Genomic DNA, 21,534 nt, shown 5'->3' on the forward strand with positions numbered 1-21,534 from the left:
ACCCTGGGGGGAGGGGGGAGGAGGGGGTGAGGGAAAGGGGTGCGCGTGCGCACTGCGGGCGCGCCTGGCGGCCGTTGGGCCTCGCGCGGCGACCGTTGGCCGCTTCCCGCCTCGGGGCAACGGCTCCGCCTCAGGACCCCCGGGGAGCGGGCGCCGTGAGGGGAGCCGCGGGGGTGGCGGCTGTGAGGGGAAAGCTGCCTGGCCTGAGCAGTAATTAGACGGAGCGCTGAGTGCGGTGGCTCGCCCTGCTGGTCAGGGGCGACCTTATCGCTCTCTACAGGTACCTTAAAGGAGGCTGTAGTGAGGTGGGGGTTGGCCTGTTCTCCCACGTGCCTGGTGACAGGATGAGGGGGAACGGGCTAAAGTTGCGCCAGGGGAGTTTTAGGTTAGATGTTAGGAAGAACTTCTTTACCGAAAGGGTTGTGAGGCACTGGAACAGGCTGCCCAGGGAGGTGGTGGAGTCACCATCCCTGGAAGTCTTTAAAAGACGTTTAGATGTAGGGATATGGTTTAGGGATATTTAGCTTAGGGATATGGTTTAGTGGGGACTGTTAGTGTTAGGTTGGAGGTTGGACTCGATGATCTTGAGGTCTCTTCCAACCTAGAGATTCTGTGATTCTGTGAACTGCCCGTCAAGCAGCCGTAGGTGTGTGTGGTAATGGCGTGAAAATTAAAATATCCGGGCTTACCTGGAGGCATTCTATGCTTTGTGATGTTTTATCTTAAAAATATGTGTACGTGTATCTTAACATAAATGAAAATTTATCCTGAAATTGTATGTATGGGTATATTAACGTATAAATGAAAAGCACTTCTAAACTTCAAAGAGTGTTGGACAGTCTCTGTAATCCATGTCTCTGAAAATACTGTTGTTTAGCATTTGCCATCCATAATCCTCAGCTCGTTTGAAAAAACATGCAGGTGTCACCATCATGCCATAGAAAGGCGTCAGGCACTCGGTGTCGTTCCCTCTGTTTTGCAGTCAGAACTGAATCACCAAAGTCAAGTGCTCCAGACTGAGAGATTTGTTACAGTCCTCTTCATGTCTCTGTCGTGCTGTGCTCTCCCTACGTTTTTCTATTGCCACTGACATCCTGTGCTCCTAGGGGATTTGATCCCACACGGAGCAGGCCCTGACAACTAAGCTGCGAGCGTGACAGTTCATCCAGTAACACAGAACGCTGTGTGATCAATGACACTTTCTATTTCGCAATAAGCATCATTACCTAAGGGGAGAACAAATTCCATAGCTGTCCCATTTTCTGTTCCTCCTTACCTGCTCCTGGATTTTCGCCCTCATCAGCCGATAGGATGGGGTCACGTGGAAGGGTGGCACCGGGCAGCTCAGTGCCAGACACCCCCTGTGCTGAGACGCTGCCTTCCCTTGTGTTAGTGCCAGGGTCCTGCCCGGGAAGCTCACACACAGCTCTGCACTGCACCACACAATGACTTGCAGGCTCAGCCCCGAAAACAAAATGCAACTAAGCAGATAATTTGTACCCCTCAGGTTTTGTAGTGGGTAAGCTAATAATGGCCACTAAGTACAGTGCTGGGTCTGATTCTGAGATACACTTTTTGTGTTTCAGCAGCTGGTAAAATATTTTTATTGTGTTATTGTGGGTAATCCCTGGTATCAGGCTGAAGAACGTGAACCTGATGCCTTTTCGCTGCTTTTAGCGGCTGCGTCACTCGTCCCTCGCAAACACAATACTGTAAGGCTGGAGTGACCGACTCTGGATTAGAAACTTAATACCTGCCAGGAGCAGAGCACCAAGAAAAAATTCAGCTGTTAAATCTGGAACAGACCCAACGGAAACCATGGAAAATATCAGCAATGATTTAGGCCTCTGAAGGCTTAGATGCTGATTTAAAGACATGTCTCAGTTGGCACTGTAAAGGAAGCATTAGCTATGCAGTTATGCCTGGATTTTCCTCCCACCTCTAGCTTTGTTTTTATGCAAAATCGTGAAAATGTGCTGATGTGCTGAATTTGTAGCTCTCAGTGAATGCATTGCATTAGCTTATATGGTCAAGATCGTTGCTGCATTATATGCTAGAGTCATAAAAAAGGGTCGTTGTGGCTATCATTTCTTTTTCTTTTCCTCTCTCAAATCCAGCAATCCTCTATACGTGAGCAGAGGACGTTTTGCTGAAGACCGGCTTGCGGGCACCGGCTGGCAGAAGCAATGCCTGCGATGCAAGGACTCCGTGCAGCGTGCCGCGCGGCAGTGACAGCAGCATGAGCTCAGCAGGCAGGTTCGTACCGCACGGTGTAGCCCTGCCTGGAGTGACCAGCCCTCGGCGAGGCGCGGTGCTTTGAGCGCCTCTGCTCGGGTGCAGGTTTACCCCGAGGACTTTGTCTCTCTCCTCCCCCACGTTCGCAGTGTGCAATGCAGCGTGCGTGTCATGGTGTACAGAGGTGCTTGAACTCCTCTTGTCTCCGTGCTGGGGCTCTGATGCTGCTCCCTGTGCATCGTGGTGCATTTTATAAAGCCTGAGGATCAAAATACTACTGCATGTAGGGGAGGTGCCACAGTGGTCTCTGCTTGTGTGGAGAAACTGCAGGATGGGAAGGCAAAGCAGGTTGTGGGTGATGATTTCGAAACATGGGCAAGAGTTAGGAGCAGACTTCCTTCCAGTCATCCAGTGTTTTGTCTTATACCACCTTCTTTGTACCAAATTATCTCCATCCTGTGAAATGAAGGTGATAGTTCTGCAAACTGCTTTGCCATTTGCAGATCACAAGCAGAACGCTTGGTAACACTTGGGCAGGCTAAGGAAATGGGAGAAACTGCCCTTAGAAAAAGTGCAGCTGCTGCGCAGGGCAGCTTGGAGAAGGAATCAGGCAGAGTCCTCGCCACAGCATGGGCCCTGGTTCTCCTTAGGAGTTTAACCTTCACGTCAGCATCGTGCTGCTACGAGTTTGCTGTAATTTAAGACCTTTACAGCTGGAAGGGGGTTGTGTTATGTCCATTTCTCCACCAGTAATTGCCATCTGAAAGCATTCTGGGGTGGCAACACTGTGTGGTGTGGAAGTGTTAAATTTTACACAGTGCCAGCTTGAAGTCGCCATAAAATAATCTTTGAAACATAGGATCAATAATAATAATACTTATGCTAAGATGTAAACACAAGGATCATAGGCTAGAGTACCAAATCCTGGCTGGTGCGGTATGTCCCTACTTAGTACCATGTGTGAAATGAAGTGTGGGCTAGCCCAAATAGCCCAAATCTCGGAGAAACTGCTCTCTTGTATGACAAGGATGAGGGAACGTCATGCTTCACTGACATCAACACATAACTATTCCAAGACACACCCAATTAACAGCAACCCAAGGATCGGTGCCATCGCACCTTTTGTACAACTGTTCCTGTGTATTTTCTATCATCATCGCTCTTCTTGATGGATTCACAAAATGGTAAGTTCTGCACACATATGGAAGAAAGTGTTATTGCTGCTCTGAGGAGCCTGCGACCATAAGAGGAAAAAGGAGTTTGCCATTATCTGTCTTTTGGGTTGCTGTTCGTTAATCTCTTAATCTTTTTTTTTTTTTTTTTTCCCAAAAATTGAGAAATTATTTGTCAAATAACTGCATGAGGAAGGACTTCCCATGTGTGGGGAAATGGGCAAAGGAAGGTATGAAACTTGCATGCTGCTTCCTCTTACTCACTGGTGGAGCAAGCGTAGTGGATTTGGAGTGTACGTGATGTTATCGGTCATTACAACTAAACAGCTTTGTTATCTAATGTTTCATTAAAGATTACAATATCTTCAGCGTGTCTCATGTGCTATATGCCATAATGTTCTCTACCATATCCCATTTCTCAGGAGTCTTTGAATGCAGTTAATAAACATTTTATCCCCTTTTTTAACTGTCCCTATTGTCAAATCCCAATCCAACAAACACAATGGGTGTTAAAAGGATGTGACCTAGGCAGCAGACAGAACTGCTGTCGCTCTCCTTCACCTTCAGCTTTTCCAAAAGTTTAGTCTAGAGTTAAAATATATTTACTGAGTGCTGCTGGGGTGCTTGCATTACTGCTTTTGCTGGCTTATGTATTGCAAAATTAATTGCATCAAGTTGATGTCATTTAACTGCTTTAGCCTTATTTGAATTACGTTTTGCACTAATGAGCTGCTGCTCTTGTGACACAGCAGAGCACTTGCCATTTGTGCTGTTTGCACAGTGGAGGAGTAGTTCATTCTTAATGTATTTAAACCAAAAAAAAAAGAAGTTTACTTGCTGGAAAGTGGAGGTCCTGTGCTATTGTAGCTCCCCTCAGCTGTCATGAAAAATACCGAAAGAAACAAAAAAGACAAACAAAAAAGCTGATATTCTTTATTTTTATTATAATTTTAACAACATGAGTAAATTGAAATCTTTAAGCAAAGCAATTACATGAAGAGGGTCTAATAAAGTTGTTCAAGCTACAACCTACTTCGACTGTTGAATCAAACTGAGTAGAGCAGGCTGCTTTGATGGGTTTTTAGCTTCCACGAACATACTTAGCAGTGACATCTTCTTTTGCTTTGAATAGCAATGGTCTTCCGTGGGCTGGGAATTTCATAATCAGCTGAAAGTTAAAAATAAAATGGATCACTACTACAAATAGGAAAAGTGCTGAACCAAGAACTATCTTCAGTTCTACTGGTGAGACCTCATCAACTTCAGCAGGACCTGACTGTGAAGCAGAAAGCAAATCTGGTATACTTGGACTTTTTGTTTTTTAAAATTTCTGTGTGAGTACAAACTTTCACCCTGACCTAAGCAGAGTGCAAGTCAAAATCCATGGATCAGATTTCCAAGAGTTCCATAACTAACAGTGATTGAGGATCTTAAAAAAAAAACCACACAACAACAACAACCAAGGAACCCGACCACTACAACTGAGTTTAGAGGTTATCCCCAGAGGACAGACGCTGAGCGTGAGTTATGTTTCTTCACAAAAGGCACAGTTGGTGCACCAAGTTCTGTTCTCAGACTTCAGGGGCAACTTGTGTGCTGAGAAAAGGAGCTTCCCCAGGATGACAGCTGTAATATTTTGACTGGACAGCGGGAGGAGGAGGGAAGGAATAACATAGCCAAGGCAAGAAACAAGGGCACGGGTGCTTTGCAGCCCCTAGACGCTGCAGTAGTTTTTTAATCTCAGATCCCAAGTCTTCAGGGAAGTGAGGATGACAGACCTACTGCTATACTCCCAAACCCATCCTTTTGGGGCAGTGCAGGGAAGCAGCCCATAGGGAGTCTCAGCACAGATTTGGGGTGTTCCTCCCCCTTGGCAGCTTCTCCAAACCTAACAAGCCTTAAGAAACACAAGAACCACCCTGGCCACAACTCATTCCCACGGCACACTTGTTTTCGATAACAGGTACCTGCTTTGCTCTCCATCCAGAAGGCAGTGATATGCAGCAATGTCTTTCTCCAGCTGTTGCTTGTTGGTCAGCAGATTTTCACGATCCCGCTGCTGCTGCTCAGTTTCTGCTTTGATTTCTGCCATCTCTGCCTCCAGCTTGGAAATGACAGAGCCCAGGTTCTGCAGTTCGATGTCATGCCAGTGCTTGGCATCGTACAAGGAGTTCTCCAGACCCCTCTTCTGTAAGGCCAAGAAGCAGACATTAACACAGTCAGTTTTCATATGCTTCAGAGTAACATTTATTCAGGTTTGGCCAATATCTTCATCGACTATGCTTTAATATGAGAACTCCTTTCTCTAGACACTTTGAAAAATGTGTATTATCATTATAAAGGTTGAACCAGTTTGGTTCCAGCCTCCTAGCAGGGTGGTTGATGCCCCGCGCCTGTCAGTGTCCAAGAGGCATTTGGACAATGCCCCCAGTGTCGTGTTTTAACTTCTGGTTAGCCCTGAAGAAGTCAGGCAGTTGGACTTGATCCTTGAAAGTCCCTTCCAGCTGAACTACTCTATTCTATGCTGTAGAATATAACCCACACAGCAATCTCAGTGAAATTTATTAATAAAGCACGTATGAAGACATTGAAGATAATTGAAATTTGGGGCTCAGTCTTCAAATGTGGTACGTTTGGTCTACCACGTCAATCAAGGAGAGCTCAGAAATGTCTGGCATCTCTGGGAACAATATCCACTGGAAAAAAGCAATTTATTCTCAGCTCTGCACCCCAGGATGGGCATGCTCTCTTCAGAAGGCACAATGAATTCACACAGAAGATACCCATACAGAACCGATGTTACTTACCAAGGTTCTCAAGGATTCAGTTTCGGCCTGCAAGCTCTGTATTTTGCAGGCAGTTTCGTGGAACTCGGTTCTGAGGCCCTCCACCAGTTCTTCCTCCTGGCTTCTCACTGCAGCTGTCGCTTCAGCCTGTTGCTGGTACAAGGTTATGGCTGTCATCACAGCGCACTCAAATTATGCTTTAGTTTCCTTACATACCAAAATGACGCTTAATATTTTCACAGTTTGTGGCAATTCTGATTTTGAGTTTGATTGCTATATATTAAATTCTTTGGTTGAATGGTTTGGGTACTTATTAGCGTCAAAGTTGTCTGTTCTTCTATGTGCCTACTGTAAAACGGCTTACACGTGTAAATGTACGTATTTTATCTATGTTGACAAAAGCTATTCAGCATTTCTACTAGTACTTTTAAGATGGTCTGTAAAAGAAAGCATTGCTGTAATTCTGCTTTTCTTTGTAGCTATGCCATAACATGTTTTAAAAGTTAAGTGTTTTCATTTAGCCCATTTGATTTCAAGTATTCACACCATGCTTTTTCACATGGGATTCTATGAATGAGAGAAGAAGTCATGTCACATAAGGCAGAAAAAATAATTTATGTTAATTGAATTAATATATTCTATGCAATTTCATGCTCTTATTTGCTTATGATTTTTATACATGTTCAATTCAGGCTCCTTGAAAATAGCCAAAGGAAAATTTACTTTAGTAAAAATAAAATTTCTATACCTTTAATGGGGGCTGAGATCAACGTTTTCAGGCTAGAGCTCTGAACTCTCCAGCTAATATGATTCTTAAGTCAAATCCTATATTTCTTCTCCTGGTTGACCTTGCAGTTAGACTATGTGAAATGCTTCCATTCCACCCAACATTCATCTTGGTCCTGTCCTGCTTTTCTGATCATACATTCTTTTATTTTAAAGGTAAGATCTAATAGTTGTGTTGAGATTGTTGTCTACACATTATGATGGTACTAGGGCTGTAAATACTTAGGGCAGGAAGGATGACTTTTCATCTATATTTACAGCCCAGACACATCACATGAAGCCTTGCATTCACATTTACCTTACGGTGACCCAAATGCTACCTATCAATCCCCCTTCCCCTCGCCGCATGTGATTCTGGGGCTCCTTTTGGGGGTACCCTCAGCTCTTACAGCTTCCTAATGCTGGTGATATCAATGGCACACGGCAGATGGAGTAGATGGCAGTGGCCCATCAAACCCTAAATACCGAGGATACATGTAGCACAGCTACCCAGTGTGCACTGGATGAGCTACAAAGATTTTGGTGCACATGAGGTTTCCCCGTTCTCCTTCCAGGATTATCAATTGCGTCACCTCAAAGAGCCCATGCAGAGGGTGCTGCTGGGCATGAAGTTTGGCCTCAGATTTGGGGTTCCTTCTGCAGAGAAGTGCAGACGTAATGTTTGTGCCCTCTTCATGGGGCAGCTGGTGCTGTCTGGGGGCCCTGCTCTTGCTCTTCCTGAGACACTCCACGAGGAAAGGCTGTGCTGAATCATGGTACACACAAACAGCTGGATTAACAGAGGCAGAGGATGAAATCACCCCAAATCTTTAGCTTTTTAGTGCTTGAATTTCTTAGGAATATGTGGATATCAAACATACCTGTGCTGTTCTGAGCCAGGCATTGTACAAGAGCACAGAATCTCTTGTTAATCTCTTTTTAATGAAATCAAGACAATTAAAGGATGATTAGGGGTAGAACGCCAGCATCTGATCAGCTTGGTATCTGCATAGGGGAATGGGCTTTGTTAATCTCTTAACTGCTCTGGGAATGCATTAGCAAAGCAGTGGAGGAGGGAGAAACAATTGACACAATCCACAAGATTTTCAAAAGCTTTTATGCGATCTAACATAGGGAGTGAGAAAGGAAGCTGTGTAATTGTGTGCTGAGGGCAGAGCATTGCCATGGATCAACAGCTGGTCTAGAGACTGGACACGAAGAGGAGGGTTAAGGTCTAGCTTCATTACAACACAAATTTAACAGCGTGGTGCCTCAAGGTTTACTGCCCTGGGGATGAATCATGAACTAGAAAGATTTATGGGTGACAGAAGACAGTACAGATTAGTAACGTGTGGAATCAAACAACATGACTGAGCAGCAACTCATCGCTAAGCGGACATCTATGTAGTTTGATGCAAAGTAAAGCCTGTTTCAGGAAAAAAAAAATAGCTTGCAAGCCTTACAAGGGTTTAAATAACTGCGTCAATTCAAGGAAAAAAAATGTGCGTTACAGACAAATATGTGCAGATCTGAAAACAGTAGACTGCAGTTTTAAGGTTAGTTATTCACCTAAGAAATCCCATGTAAAACCTGATTAGGTATGAATATAAATCATTGTGTTTGGTGCCCATGAAAAATCTACCCATGACTGTGAGTCTAGTCAGAAGGAAAAGCAAATGAGGCAAGGAACTGGTCAGAAAATAATGAAAATTCTGCTCTGACATCTAAGTCAGTGCTAGGACGTCATTTGAAATACCTTGGTCTCAGCTGGTCACAACAGTGCCAAAGACTGCGTACAGAGAAAGGAAATTAAAATACTAGGAACCACTGAAAAACTCACAAAGAAAGACTGAAGAAAGTAGTAATGAAGAGCAAAGGAAAGGAGAGAACTGCTCTCCCTCCTGTGATGAAGAGGGAGCAAGGACAAATTTGTCACTGTGTAGCTGACTAAATGGTGCGACTCAGCAACGCAGGATGGCAGAAGGCCACATGCTTAGCTGGACATAATTAGTTAACACTTGCTATCTGTATAAATAGCAATGATCTGTATAGATCTGTATGAGGTACAAAACTATGAGGTTTCATTTGGGGACCCAAAAGAAAAAAAGAAAACCAAACCCAACCCTAGGATGTCATACCAGAACCTGGCATTTGGTGTGCCATGCTCTGCCACGGTAGCTGACTCAGAATGAGATGGCTGCTAACACAGGATCATAAACTCAATGCTTCAGCTCTGCAAAAATACGTCAACCAGCCTGGGGAGTGAGTGATCCTTCATGACCAAAGAAAAGCTGCAGTAAAGGGTTGTTTCAGACTCAGCATCGGGAAAGGAGACAACTTGCAAAGGGAATGTTTGTTATCATCACTTTTCATTTCCAGATTAATATCCAGTTTTCCCGCTGCTGCCAAAGGAAACAATTTCAAGGAGAAACCCACAAGGAACGCATAGCTATGTAATTAGTGTCGAGCAATGTATTTTGCCCTTTTGATTTATGGGACCCTGTACATTCTCCAGCAGAGGAACAGCCCTGGTAAGTAGGATAACGGCTGTGGCTCATCCTGCATGGGAGGTATCAACTGATTAAGTTCATTTTTTGTAGACAACATTTCAGAGCCATTAGAAGTCTCCCACAGATACCTGTGATATCAGCGGGGCCACTTCCACTGCTACTTAACTCTATGCATCCCAAGAAAATCACTGATATTTACGAGAGTGTTTTTCAATGCACTTACTATCAAAATCTAAAGGATTTGGGTCTATTTTTTTTTGTGTGTTAAACAACAGACAATTCTCCAAGTTACTGCAGAGTATCAGGCAGATTTTGTGCTTGCTTCAAATCCCTTAATGCTGGAGTGAGTTGTGGAGGCTGGTGTCTGTGCTTACCTTGGTACGGAGCAGGGCACCCGTCTCAGCACGATTCTTTTCGATGTCTCTCTCCCAGTGGATTCTGATTTTTTCCAGTATGTTGTCCAGGCCACTTCCCAGGGGAACATCAAGCTCTTCCAGCTGAGATCCAGCAAGCTGTTTGTACAATACCTTCACATCCTTGAACAAAAAGAACAGGTGTTAAGAAAAGGGGAAATGGGCAACTGAATGGTAGCATTTGAATTAGTTCAGGAAAGTCCTTGGGACTTTTTTTTTTTTTTTTTTTTTTTTTTTGTGCCAGAGATCAGATGGAGCAATTGCAATAGCTGCTTCCAGCCTCTAGTCTGTTCTGCTTCTGTTGATCAGCCTACTCGGGAGCCACTGAGAATGGGAAATCTCCCATGGCAGGGAGTTTTCCCTTGCTATGGGAAAAGCAGATTTGTGCTGGGCTGGCCCCATGAGTTCCCAGATGATCCCAATGCGGAGCATCCTTCCACCCTGCACAGGCTCTGCACTGTCTAAATGTGGCACAAGAAGAGCAGTGGGAAGCTGTTATTCTATTTATGCCAGGTGTACAGGCAGAGAACAGCAGCAATGGCAACTTTGCCAGTTTCACAGCAAACATTGCATACATGGAGGTTTAAAGAGGCACATGCACATTTCTCTCAATTTTCTGTGTTTTCCCTCATATCTAAACCAACTTCCGTCTTTCTCCTGACTTGCAGTGGAGCTGAAGCCACTGGTTATGTCAAAGTAGGGAGCAGATGAAGCTTTATCTTGGCAGGCCAAGTCTCTCTCTGTATGCCTGCCAGTGTTGCTCAGATGTTGCATTTGGAAAAATCACCTATAAGAAATGTAAGAGAGAGCGCCTCAATTCCATGAAACATCCCGGTTCGATCTCTCCTTTCGAGGCGTCAGTAGATAAATAGCAGCTGCCTAACTGTGCTCCCATCAGCGAAGATCTGGGTCAGATCCCAAAACCCTCGCTGAAGGGAATAAAGCACCTTCATGCAAATGGTGCCGGTGGATGTAATGAGAGGTGTATTGCAAAACTGGGTAATGAGGTGCTCCTCTTCCAGCTGCCTGTCCCTGCGGCTTGCTTCAGTGGTGCATTGCTCAGGGCAGGCTCAGTTTTGGGAACCAAGCAGCTTGGTCAGCCGAACCCAGTTAATGCTCGGTGTCAGTGCAGCCAGAGCTGGTGCCCTGCACAGGCATTTTCTCTCTGCAGTGATCTGTGGCTGAGAATCTGACCTCTCTCTGTTGGGATTTCAACACACAGACTGTCCACCCCATGAATAACTGAGGTGTCCAGCAAGATATGAAGTGACAACATCTCTTCCAAGTCATATATATCAGACAAAAAAGAGTTAAAACTTACACCTACATAATTTGCCTCAAAGGTTAGCACTTTAAATTAACAGAGAGGAGATAAATAGGAAGTTTCTCCCCATCCAGACATGGTGGGTGCAGCTTTTCAATGCTTGCTCTGCCAGATGCACTACGCCAACCGCATGAAGCAGGCACACATCAGCTCTGCAGTGTCCCAGGCCTGGACTTACTTCTTCGTGATTCTTTGACAGCAAAGTCAGCTCTTCTTTCATGCTTTCTATCTGACTCTCCAGATCCATTTTAGTTAAATTAGCATCATCAATCACTTTATAAAGGGAATTAATTTCATCTTCCACTGCCTTTCTGAATGGCTGCTCATTTTCATACCTGCAGAGAGATAAAAGCAGATAAGCATGGTTCAGCAAGAAAAACTTGCATTTTTTCTAAAAGACACCATTTTGCTAATTAGCTCTCGTGTCCCAGACAGAGGCACAGAAACACATGAGGTGTACTCTGCCCTCACCTTGTCTCAATGTGCTTCAATTCCACTGCCTCAAGTACCTTGTCATTAACTCGGTGCCTAATGAAACCGGCCAGGCTGTCAGCCTGTGGTGTGGCAGTATCAGACTGATAGCGCTGCTGAATAAGCACGGAGAGGCACGTGGTGTCCTGCCAGGTCTGGTATTTGTGTACCAGATGAATACATGTGGATTTTTCCCTTCCTCAGACTTCAGTGTGAATTCTTCAGCTGCTGCTGCTTCCTGCTCCCTCCCTGCTGTGCTTTCAAACCATCAGGATATACTGCATGATAACTGTATGGACATTTCTAATTTCATCACTATTCCACAGCGCAAACACGAACTGGCATCAGGTGGCAGCTGCTCGTGGAGCCAAGACCCTGCTCAGGGAGCAGGTGGTTTGTCCCTCGAAACTGTGGCTGGCTCCTGGGTTAGACGGGAGCCAGCTTTGTGAGACAATTCCTGTGCCCCGTGATAGCCACCTTTGTTACTGGGAATTCAGCAGCAACGGAAAGGGGAAGCTGGTCCCAGCGAGCACCAGGAGCTTTTACTATGTGGTGGATTCATTTAACGTTGTTGTGTAAGCTCCTTGGACAAGTTGGTGGACATTTTAAAATTATTTTTTTAAAACCACTTAAAATACGAGTGGGGCTTATGGGATGGAAAGCACCAAGATGAGTCGCTCAGAGCTGTACCTTTCTGGAATAAAAGGCAAACCTAAGAACATGACTAACACATGTTTTAGTGTGATTAAGTAAAATAATACCAGGGATGACAACAATCATAAGAAATAAAAATCAATTTGTTGGAAATACTGTTTGTATTACAAATATTACATAAACTATTGGTCAATGATTGAGACCATTATAAGGACAAGCTAGAAGAGTCAGACCTTGTGAATAAAGCTTAAAGAACTTCATGTACCCATGTACATAAGTCTTATGCTTTGCAAACAGAAAGGCTTTAAAAGAAGCTTATCAATATTTAGGATCTTTTGCGACTCATTTCTCTCAGTAAAGACAAGGAAAATCAGTGCAGCCCATTTCTCTTTTCTTATCCTGTTCTTATCAGTGAGGTTTGCAGTGAGTGATGCAGTGTCTGCTTTTCGGGCACTGCAGCAGAACGACTACCAGTTCTGAAAACATTTCTGCAGCACTGAAAATTAAAACTAAAAATCACACTAATGTTTGCCTTTACAAAATATCAACCCGAATTTGAATGAATGCTGACCTCCCAGGAAGAGATCAATGTCCGTCTATCAGACTAATATTACATATTAATAAATTATTAAATATTACTCTTAAAAATGTGTTCCAAAGCACTGGTAGCATGGCAGCTATTTTGTGATGTTAGAGCAACCCTCCCTCAGTATTCCCAGTGAACCCAGCGCTCACTAAGCACCCCTCCCCTATCGAGTAAGCAGCTGCCAAGGCAAAGTTTCAGAGAAACTGGGCAGCCAGGTGCCACCACGGGTCTACCTGTCCTTAAAGTCTTCAGCACAGGCTTGAATGTTCTCGGTGTGCAGCATGAGACGGGCGTTTTCCAGGACTGCTTCACCCACCTGCAAGGGAGAGACAACAGAGCTCAAGCAATTAGGACTCGGCACCGGCGCTGCCTGCACGGTCCATCTATCTTCAGCAGATGAATAGCTCTGATTCTGAAAATAATCTTTTAGCCTAAGGCCGTTCACGTGACTCATTCCAGGTAATTTAATCACTGAATTTTGTACATATCAATTCCCAAATTGTCTGCAAATAGGCTGCAATTTTTCATCACACTGTTCACTGCTCCTAAGCATTCATCTTCTTGTGGAAACACATTTATCCCGATTGTCAGCTGGTCACAAGGGGTAAAATTCATTACTGCACACAAGGTACGTTCAGCATTTAAGGCCCCCTTATAGTTTCTAGGTACGGTTTAAGCAACACTTATGCAGTTCCTATTCTACTTCCCATATCAGCAGTGCTCCTCAGGGCCATCCTCTTCCATGAGCCAAGGGATATTTGGTGCCTCGGGTGAGCGGTCCTCAGCTCCCAGAGCGCTGTTTTTGTTCTCTGATGGGATCGCGTAAGCTCTTGCGATAGATATGAGACCTGGGAAGCAGGCATTCTTCAAAGATTATTACACTGAACGGGAAAGGCTTTTGGAGAGATTGTGCAAATAAGACTGTGATATCATCGCTACACTTCTTTGGTGTATCTGTAATCCCCAGGAGGCACTTGAGGGGGAATCAAACCTGAAAGGCTTGTGGCACAGCAGCCTGTGGGGATTGTATAAAATGATTAAAAAGGTTAAAAAAAAAAAAAAAAAGACACGGCCTGCCCTGGAGGCAGATGTGCACTGCGCTGTGGAGGTGACCAAAGAAACACCCAATTTGGTACCAGAGTTAGATCAAATACCTGGCTGGGGGCTCCCTGGGCCCAGCCACCCCAAGGTCTCTGCTGGAGCTGAACCCAACCCAAAGGTGGAGGTGCTGAGGTGGTGCCTGGGGCTGAGCTCTCTGGGCTGGGCATACGCTTGGCTTGCAAACTGGAGCTGGGGCCCAGCTGGAAATGCTCCCCGTACAAATTTGGCACACCAGGAGGTACCTCAAGTCCTTATCTACAAGAGAGGTGTCCACCTGACAAGTAGACTCCAGTACCCGTGGAGATCTGTGGTGGAAACCAAACCACCACATGAATAGCAGCAGCTTTCTATGTGGGCCAGGAGGGTTCTCGATGTAGAAATCGTTGGATAATTAAGTCTGCTACCAAATGGGATTGCAAATCCCCCGAAGCACGGCGCTCTCCCGAGGTGAAACAGGCCGTGCGGCGTGGAGGCATCAGGGCTGCGTCCCGACAAGTCATCTCCAGCACCACAGCGGGGATCGGTGCCTGAGTGTGGGCCGCCCACCTGCTCTTTGGCCTGCTGCTCGGGGCAGGGGTGGAGGGGGAAACGCAAGGCTGAAGTGTTTGTGTGTGGAAATTAACATCGATCCTCACGAAAAATGGCTCGCTGCCCTAAATGCCTTACAAACACACGGACTAGGAGAGAGCGGGGGGGAAAAACCTATTCCCTGCATCGAGAAGTTCATAAAGGATCATGAATTTAATAGCACTCCACATTGCTTAAATCTGAGGAGGAGCTAGAGGAAAAGAAATGATTTGCTTATTTTATACTGCTGTTAGAAACAAGAGGAAAAGGAGGCCAGGGCTGGTGGCCCATGGTTGGAGGCCCACTCCTACCAGCTCCTGCTTAGCCTGGCTGCCAGGGGAAACAGCTCACCCCATGGCATGGACTGCCCAAATTGCCCTCTGTGTGCCCTCTTGCACACAGAGCAGCACTCAACACTTTATTTCCCCTTTGCAGGCTCTGACTTTCTCCTGAAAGACGGAGAAATGACCTCAAGTTATCGCATGGCAGCAGCAGAGGGGTAGGGGCAGTTCTTTGACCCTTACACTGAATCTTTTTTTTCCCTTCAATTTCAGAAAATCTAATCTGGGATTTTTTTTTTCCTTAGTTTCTACAGAAATCATTCTATTTTGTCTTCCTGCGGCCACTCATACAAGTATGGATCTTCACAAAATCTTTTTATTTTTTCCCTGGCTCAACTCAGGGAAAACGCTGCCTCGCAATTTGCCCTGACCTGCCAAAACAGGTCCGTTTGCCTCCAGCAGTGAGCCCACGCGGCTGCAATACCTGGTCAAACGGCTGAGGAAAATGAAAGCCTTTGAGGAAATTGGGAACATCGCCTGAGCAAAAATAGCATTAAATTCTGTGAGCTACACAGTGCAATTCGGAGAGGTGGTGATCGCTGGGTTGAGAAGTTGAGCTCGGTGCAAAATGGCTTTTGCTCTGCGATGGAAGCGGGAGCAGGGAAGAGCGAGTTGATTTCCTCTGACTGTTTCTGCCTTTATGTGGAGGCAAACTGCTCCTTAAAAGTGCTTTTTAGCAGTAAGCTTGTGGTTTTATTGAAGCATTTGGGGTAACTGGTCCTGACCCTCTCCAGCAGGCCATAAGCAGCCCTCCTGATGAACCTGCAGCCGGTGCCAGATGTTCCGTGGCCAAGTCTGAGGCTTTCCAAGACCGGACACAGACCTGAATTGGGCCACAGAAGTAACAAAGGTATAAAAAGACTAATATCTAGAAGGCTTCAGAAGATGGCACGCACGGCTGAAATTAGCAGAAATCAGCTGTGTGCAATTTACATACAGCAATGAGCCTGGAGGATTATTACACCATCGTCTCTATCTAGAAATCAGGCTTCCTGAGAAATTCTCTCTGATTTACACGAGCTGCGAAAGCCCTGTTGCAGGCTTAAAAGGAAGAGATGTGAGACTCCCATCTAGCGGCTCTTTTGTTTGATTTAATTCTCCTCATAATCAACAGCTGGATCCAAAGGCACAGCGCTAGTGAGGCCGATTCGTGGCCACTTTGCTGACACACGTAGTAAAGCACACGACACAGCAGTTCAGGGAACAGCCTTCTGTGTGCTCAGGGGATGTGTGAGGGCTTGAAAAGCTGTGGGCAGCCTCACCGGGCAGTGCCTGCTCTGTCTGCAAGCGCCGTGCTGCCTCGTGGTACTGCAGGGAGGCTTCACTCACTGGTGCTCACGGGGCGTTTTGAACTGCCAAGACAGCAAGTATTGCAAAATTGCTAATCCTGTTCCTAAAAATAGCTCCTTTAAGCCACGTGTTGCCTTTCTACACTTGGATCTGTGATGCGCACACCTTCAGAACATGGTGTGGTTTATTTAGTATTATTTTTTTCCAGCTCAAATTAACCCTGAATATTTGTAATATAAAACAACTAGAAAGCCTCAACACTTTTCTTTGACTTCATTGTGCCTTCATGGACATGAAAACACAACTTTAACTTTTAGCAAAAAAAAAACTTATTTTCAAAGAAACTTCAGGCACTGGCCCAACTGGGTTAGGTCTGGCAACAAGGAAAGCCAGGTGCTTCAAGGGGGTTTGCAGACTCCATCCTTGCTAAATTGGCATGTGATGTAGACACTTATGGGGTAAACTTAGCCCTGGTTTACCAAAACTTTTGATTTTTAGCAGACACCTGACCAAACTTGGAACTGCACGATTTTCTATGCCTGTCAAATTATTAGCTGTGCTTTACTGATAGCTTTGTGTAGTTTTGCTGTTTGTACAAATGCCTGGTCCCTTTCTGGATGCTTCCGAGTTCATGGCCTCAGGTGCGTCCTGTGATAATGAGTCTCATGGCTTAATTATTCATGCAATGGAAAATCATTTGGGCTTTTCATTTCACAAATGAAGCCTTCATGGGAAAAGAACAGAGGCTCCTGGTCTAGTCTTTCCTTCCACATGCTGGAATAAATGGTTTCTATCAGACCATTGTCTCCGACACATCTTTACAGCTAAACATGAGGATAACAAGAGTGGCATTTGTTGCTTCACCTTGGGAAGAGCAGTACCTGGATGGAGGCTGGGAAGATCGATGTGTCCTCTGCTGATTCCTGCTGCCTCCAGGAAACTGGGATTTCATTTATACATCTCATATTTTATAAGCAGTTGGGATTGCATCAGAAAGACGCCTGGCTCTCCAAGAAATATTACGGACAATAGAAGTGTGCTGTGTTGCGTTGCAGCGCATTGCACGAGATGCTGGCGTGGCATCAGGGCAGGGGAGCCTCCTGCACAGGGCTCTGCTGATCCCACTGCAAATGCGTTACCCTAATGAGGTGATGGCTCGGGCTGTCAGCCCCGGGTATTCACCACACCTGGTACTGACACCGAGTAAACGTCAGCAGGAGGGCCAGGAGCAAATTAAAGCATCCCTGCGGAAAACTCTAGTGATCTTTCATGTTTTCCCAGCTATGCACGGGAGTCACAGGAGTGATGAAACTGGTCCAAGACATTTATTCCTCCCTCTGCTGTGTCTTTGATGTCTCTCTGTCTCTGCATCTCCCACACATCCATGGCTGAATGGCCACGGAGGCTGAGCTAAGTCCTCTGCTCTGCTCTGCTCTGCTCTCCCTTCTTTTCCCAGGTGCTGCACTGCTCCCCAGGAAGGATTATCATTGCAAACAGCCTTTTTTTTTTTTTTTTTTTTTTTGTGGAAGAGGCACGTTTGATGAGACATGTAAATCTCTCTTGCGTTTCCCGTAAGAAGACTGGTGTGAAAACTGGAGGAAAGGAGTGTGACCAGGACAAAAAGAGATTCATTTGTATTTCTGTCACATGAGTTGCTCTCAGCAAGGATTTCTCATTTCACATTTCCTTCCTGCAAAAAATCCTCCTCCTTCGTGCCTGTCCCAGTTTGTGTCCATACACCTGCTCTGCTAACAGCCAGCTGCCCGCACTGACGGTCAGTGCTGCAGCCTGGACGGGGGCTTCCCCTCTCAGCTCTCTGCCAGCGACCCCTCTCCATAACATCTCCGATGGGGGGCTTTCCCCCAGGGACCCTCTGCTCGTGCTCTGCGATCCACCCGCTGCCACTTGAGGTGTTGTGGCCAGATCCAGGCTCTGCTGTGGCTGCAGCAGCTGCAGGATCTGTCCCCCAGAGGGCTCCCGCTTCCCTGCGTGGGGCCGTGCAGCAGGGGATGCACGGCAGCTCCAGCTCTCTCAAGCACTTATTTAGAGAGCTTTCTTCAGCTGTGGCTTTGAATAGAAACATTATTTATTTATTTATTTATTTATTTATTTATTTATTCAGGGGCTGTTGTGCTAAACCCCGTGGGCTGCTTTTTCTTTCTTTCTCTACTATCTTTTAGCATCTCGGTGTAAAGATTTATCTTCCTAACTATCTGCAAAAGCCAATGCTGGAAACAGGGATGAAGTCGCGAGACTTTGTGGTTGCGTTTGGTGCTCCCAGGATTCGATCAGAGCTCAGCATGGGCTGCTTGGAAGCGAGGGTGTTTCTTGCAGGACAGCAGCACGCAAAGCCTTCCTGCTTTCAGCTCCTTCATCCTCCCAGCAAAAGGAACCGGGGGGATGCGCTCCTTCTGGGCTTGTTGCTCGTCCACAATGATGATGCAGACACATTTGGCACCCCCACAGTAAATGCTTTCCTTTAGAGCCCCCCCAGGGACGCAGCCTGCACTGCACGGAGAGCGGGGAGAGAGGGGTGGTGGGGCGGCCACAACTGGAAGGGAAGGGGGCTCTCATTTGTAGCCACGTAATTAGTATTTTTAAATAAATAGAGCTTTTGAAAATGTGATTAAGCAAACGAGGGAATAATGTAAAAATCTGAATTGCTAATTAAAAAAAAAAACCTACACCATGCTTGTAATGATATCATGTTGATGGATAAACTAATTCAGTCCTAGCAGTTTTCTTTTAATAATTTTGATGCTCGGCGTAATAACCTCAGCTAAGGAAAAAAAATTAAGAAAATCACCCATTTTAATCAGAGCAGACTACGGCGCCTTGGGGTGCATTTCAATCGCCCCCATGCACAGGATGCCTCAGGCAGTTCTCCTCCCTAATAGGCATTTTCCACGCCACACTGTGAAATGATAACGCTAATTATCATGAAGATAGATTTACAACCCTCCGGCTGGGGCGCCGCGTGCCGCCATCAGCCCGGCTCCTCGCCAGCACCCACCCTCACCGCTCAGGGCCCGCCGTACCCCTGCCGCCGCCCGCGCTCACCTGGTGGTAGATGGCCTCCCAGCTCTCCCGCAGCGCTCCCCAGCTGCCCACGCTGGAGGATTTCTTGTCCAGGTAGACTCGGATGTGCTCCTCCAGCTCCTGGTTGACCTGCTCGAGGGCTCGCACCTTCTCGATGTACTCCACCAGGCAGCCGTTCAGGCTCTCGTAGGAGAGCGCCCTGCCCTTCTCCAGCCCTGCGGCCAGGGGCACGGCGGAGCAGGAGCTGCGCAAGCCCTGGAGGAAGACGCTGCTGATGCCCAGGGCTCGGCGGGACACGCGGGTGCCCAAGCTGCTCACTCCTCCGGTGGGCACGGAGCCCACGTAGACACCGGGAGGCCTCGACAGGCCCCCCACGCTCACGCGGCGCCCGGGCCCCGCCGCGCTCTCCGTCGCGGAGGCCGGGGGCTGCTGCCCCAAGAAGGACGACCGGCGCCTCGGCAAGGGCATGCTGCCGCTGCGGCCCGCTCAGCCCCGCCGCCGGCCCCGCACTGGCGGGAGGGATGTGCCGAGCCCAGCAGGTCGGGGCTTGGATGGGGCTTTGGGCTTTGTGCGACGGCTTTCTGGAAGGCGGGCTTTGTGCCGCGCTCGCTGCATTGTCCGGCCGGCCGCTGGCTCAGCAATCCATTTCAGGGGAAATCTCCCTGCTGCTGCTGCTGCAAATGCGGCAGATGAACAGCACAATGGTGTTTACGGGCACCGCGGGGCAGGAATTCATGACAACGTGCGTGGGAGAATGCCAGCCGTGTTGTCTGCCTGCCTGCCCCATCCAGCCAGCCGTGCGTCGCACGCTAGCCGCTCACACCCGTGCTCACAGAGCCTCCCGCACCAATGTTGCTTTGGTTAGTTTCTGGATATTCTGGATTGAGATTTCCAAGCAAACTGTGCTGGCTAAGTGAGAGGAATCCTCCAGCGCTTTCGTGTATTTCAGCTCATTTGCTCCCTGTGAAATGCAAAACAAATCTGCCTCGCAAAAGCAATACAGCGTGCCGAAAACAAATGCAAAAATGCCAATGTTTTTGCAAAGAATGGGGTTTGGTTCTCTGCCACCCTGCCAAAAACACGCAGGATCTGAAGATGAAGGCCCTCGTATGATTGCTTTCACTCTTGGCAAGATGTTCAGGAAGCTTTTACTGTCATCCACCAGCAGTGTCCAGGAGGCCGTTTAGTATTTGATCACGAGGACCACAGACAGCACACCGGGTAGCATTTAGCCCACGTACTCCCAAAGTGCCCATCTGTGGCCGCGTATAGCCCCGCCTGACTGCCTCCCCCAGCCTCCTCCGAGGGAAGCGGTGAATTACTCTCTGAAAATCTGATATCTAGACGAGCCACTACCATGCTTCAATTTTCTCATTTTGGGAAGCCTCTGGCCCACGTTCACATCTGTGCATCAGCACAGAAGAGCCATGTGTGGGACGGGGAGAAAGGAGGGGAGTAGATGCTAACGTGGCTCCCCCATCCCAGGGGAGCTGTGTCTCGGTGCCATTCCAGCACCATTTAGCAAAGTTGGCAGCTTGCTCTGGGTAACCACAGCCACCAGGACGCTGCTGGCAGGCGGGAGCAGCTGGACCAGATGTGCCACTGCTACAATTCCCTCCTCTGTTGCCAGACGTGCCTCACCTCGATGCTGTGCTAACCCCATCTTGCCCAAGCCACCGCTAACCTGAGTTGGTGGTGGTGCAAAGCAGCCAGCCGGAGCGCTCCCCGCTGTCTCATAGCCCTGATGAAATCAGGAGCGACGGTAGAAAACAATCTGCAATGACTGATGGCCCGAGGAGGGAAGCGCAAGGCTGAGACCTCCAAGGACAGAGGCCATTTCACTTGCTGAACAGTACGAGAGAGGCAATCTGAGGAGGCAAGCTGAAAATTGGTCCCGCGGTAACAGTTCTGGGTTACTCAGAGAGAGAACATCGATTTAGCAGTCACTCCGTGTTCCGTGCAGCTCCCTGCTTGTAACAGCCTGTTTTTAAGCCATCATTTAAACTTCATTCACCCCTCCTATTTCCGCACTGCTATTACAGCATGCAATCTGGAGCTTAACTGGGTAGGGCCGAAATGCCATTTTGCTCTGAAACACTGTGTTTGCATTCCTGAGGGAGGAAGGAAAACCTCAGAGAGGAGAGGGGGTAAGGAATCGTGATTCAGTGGTGCTGGCAGCATCGAAGATAAATAAAACAGCAGGGAAATGGACATGTGGTCAAAGCCACCACGTTCAGTTGGGGGGAGTTCCCAGCTGCCAGATGTCAAGACTTCTGATGA

General features: G+C 47.0%; 1 protein-coding gene and 1 long non-coding RNA gene across 2 annotated transcripts; one reads left to right on the forward strand and one right to left on the reverse strand.

Annotated features, from left to right (window-relative positions):
- The first annotated feature begins 22 nt into the window (after positions 1 to 22).
- Positions 23 to 6,844, forward strand: LOC113842522 (uncharacterized). Its single transcript, XR_005263252.2, has 3 exons — positions 23 to 280; positions 2,118 to 2,256; positions 4,540 to 6,844. It is a non-coding gene; the product is annotated as an uncharacterized lncRNA (long non-coding RNA).
- BFSP2 (beaded filament structural protein 2) lies at positions 5,338 to 20,821 on the reverse strand. Its single transcript, XM_072033419.1, is given in 7 exon segments — positions 5,338 to 5,595; positions 6,215 to 6,346; positions 9,843 to 10,004; positions 11,384 to 11,540; positions 13,150 to 13,232; positions 13,600 to 13,764; positions 19,276 to 20,821. Coding segments are annotated over 7 exon segments (1,404 nt in total). The 5' UTR covers positions 19,723 to 20,821.
- Between the last annotated feature and the right edge of the window lie 713 nt (positions 20,822 to 21,534).

The sequence above is a fragment of the Anas platyrhynchos genome, chromosome 2 (genome assembly GCF_047663525.1).
Source record: "Anas platyrhynchos isolate ZD024472 breed Pekin duck chromosome 2, IASCAAS_PekinDuck_T2T, whole genome shotgun sequence".
Taxonomy (NCBI): domain Eukaryota; kingdom Metazoa; phylum Chordata; class Aves; order Anseriformes; family Anatidae; genus Anas; species Anas platyrhynchos.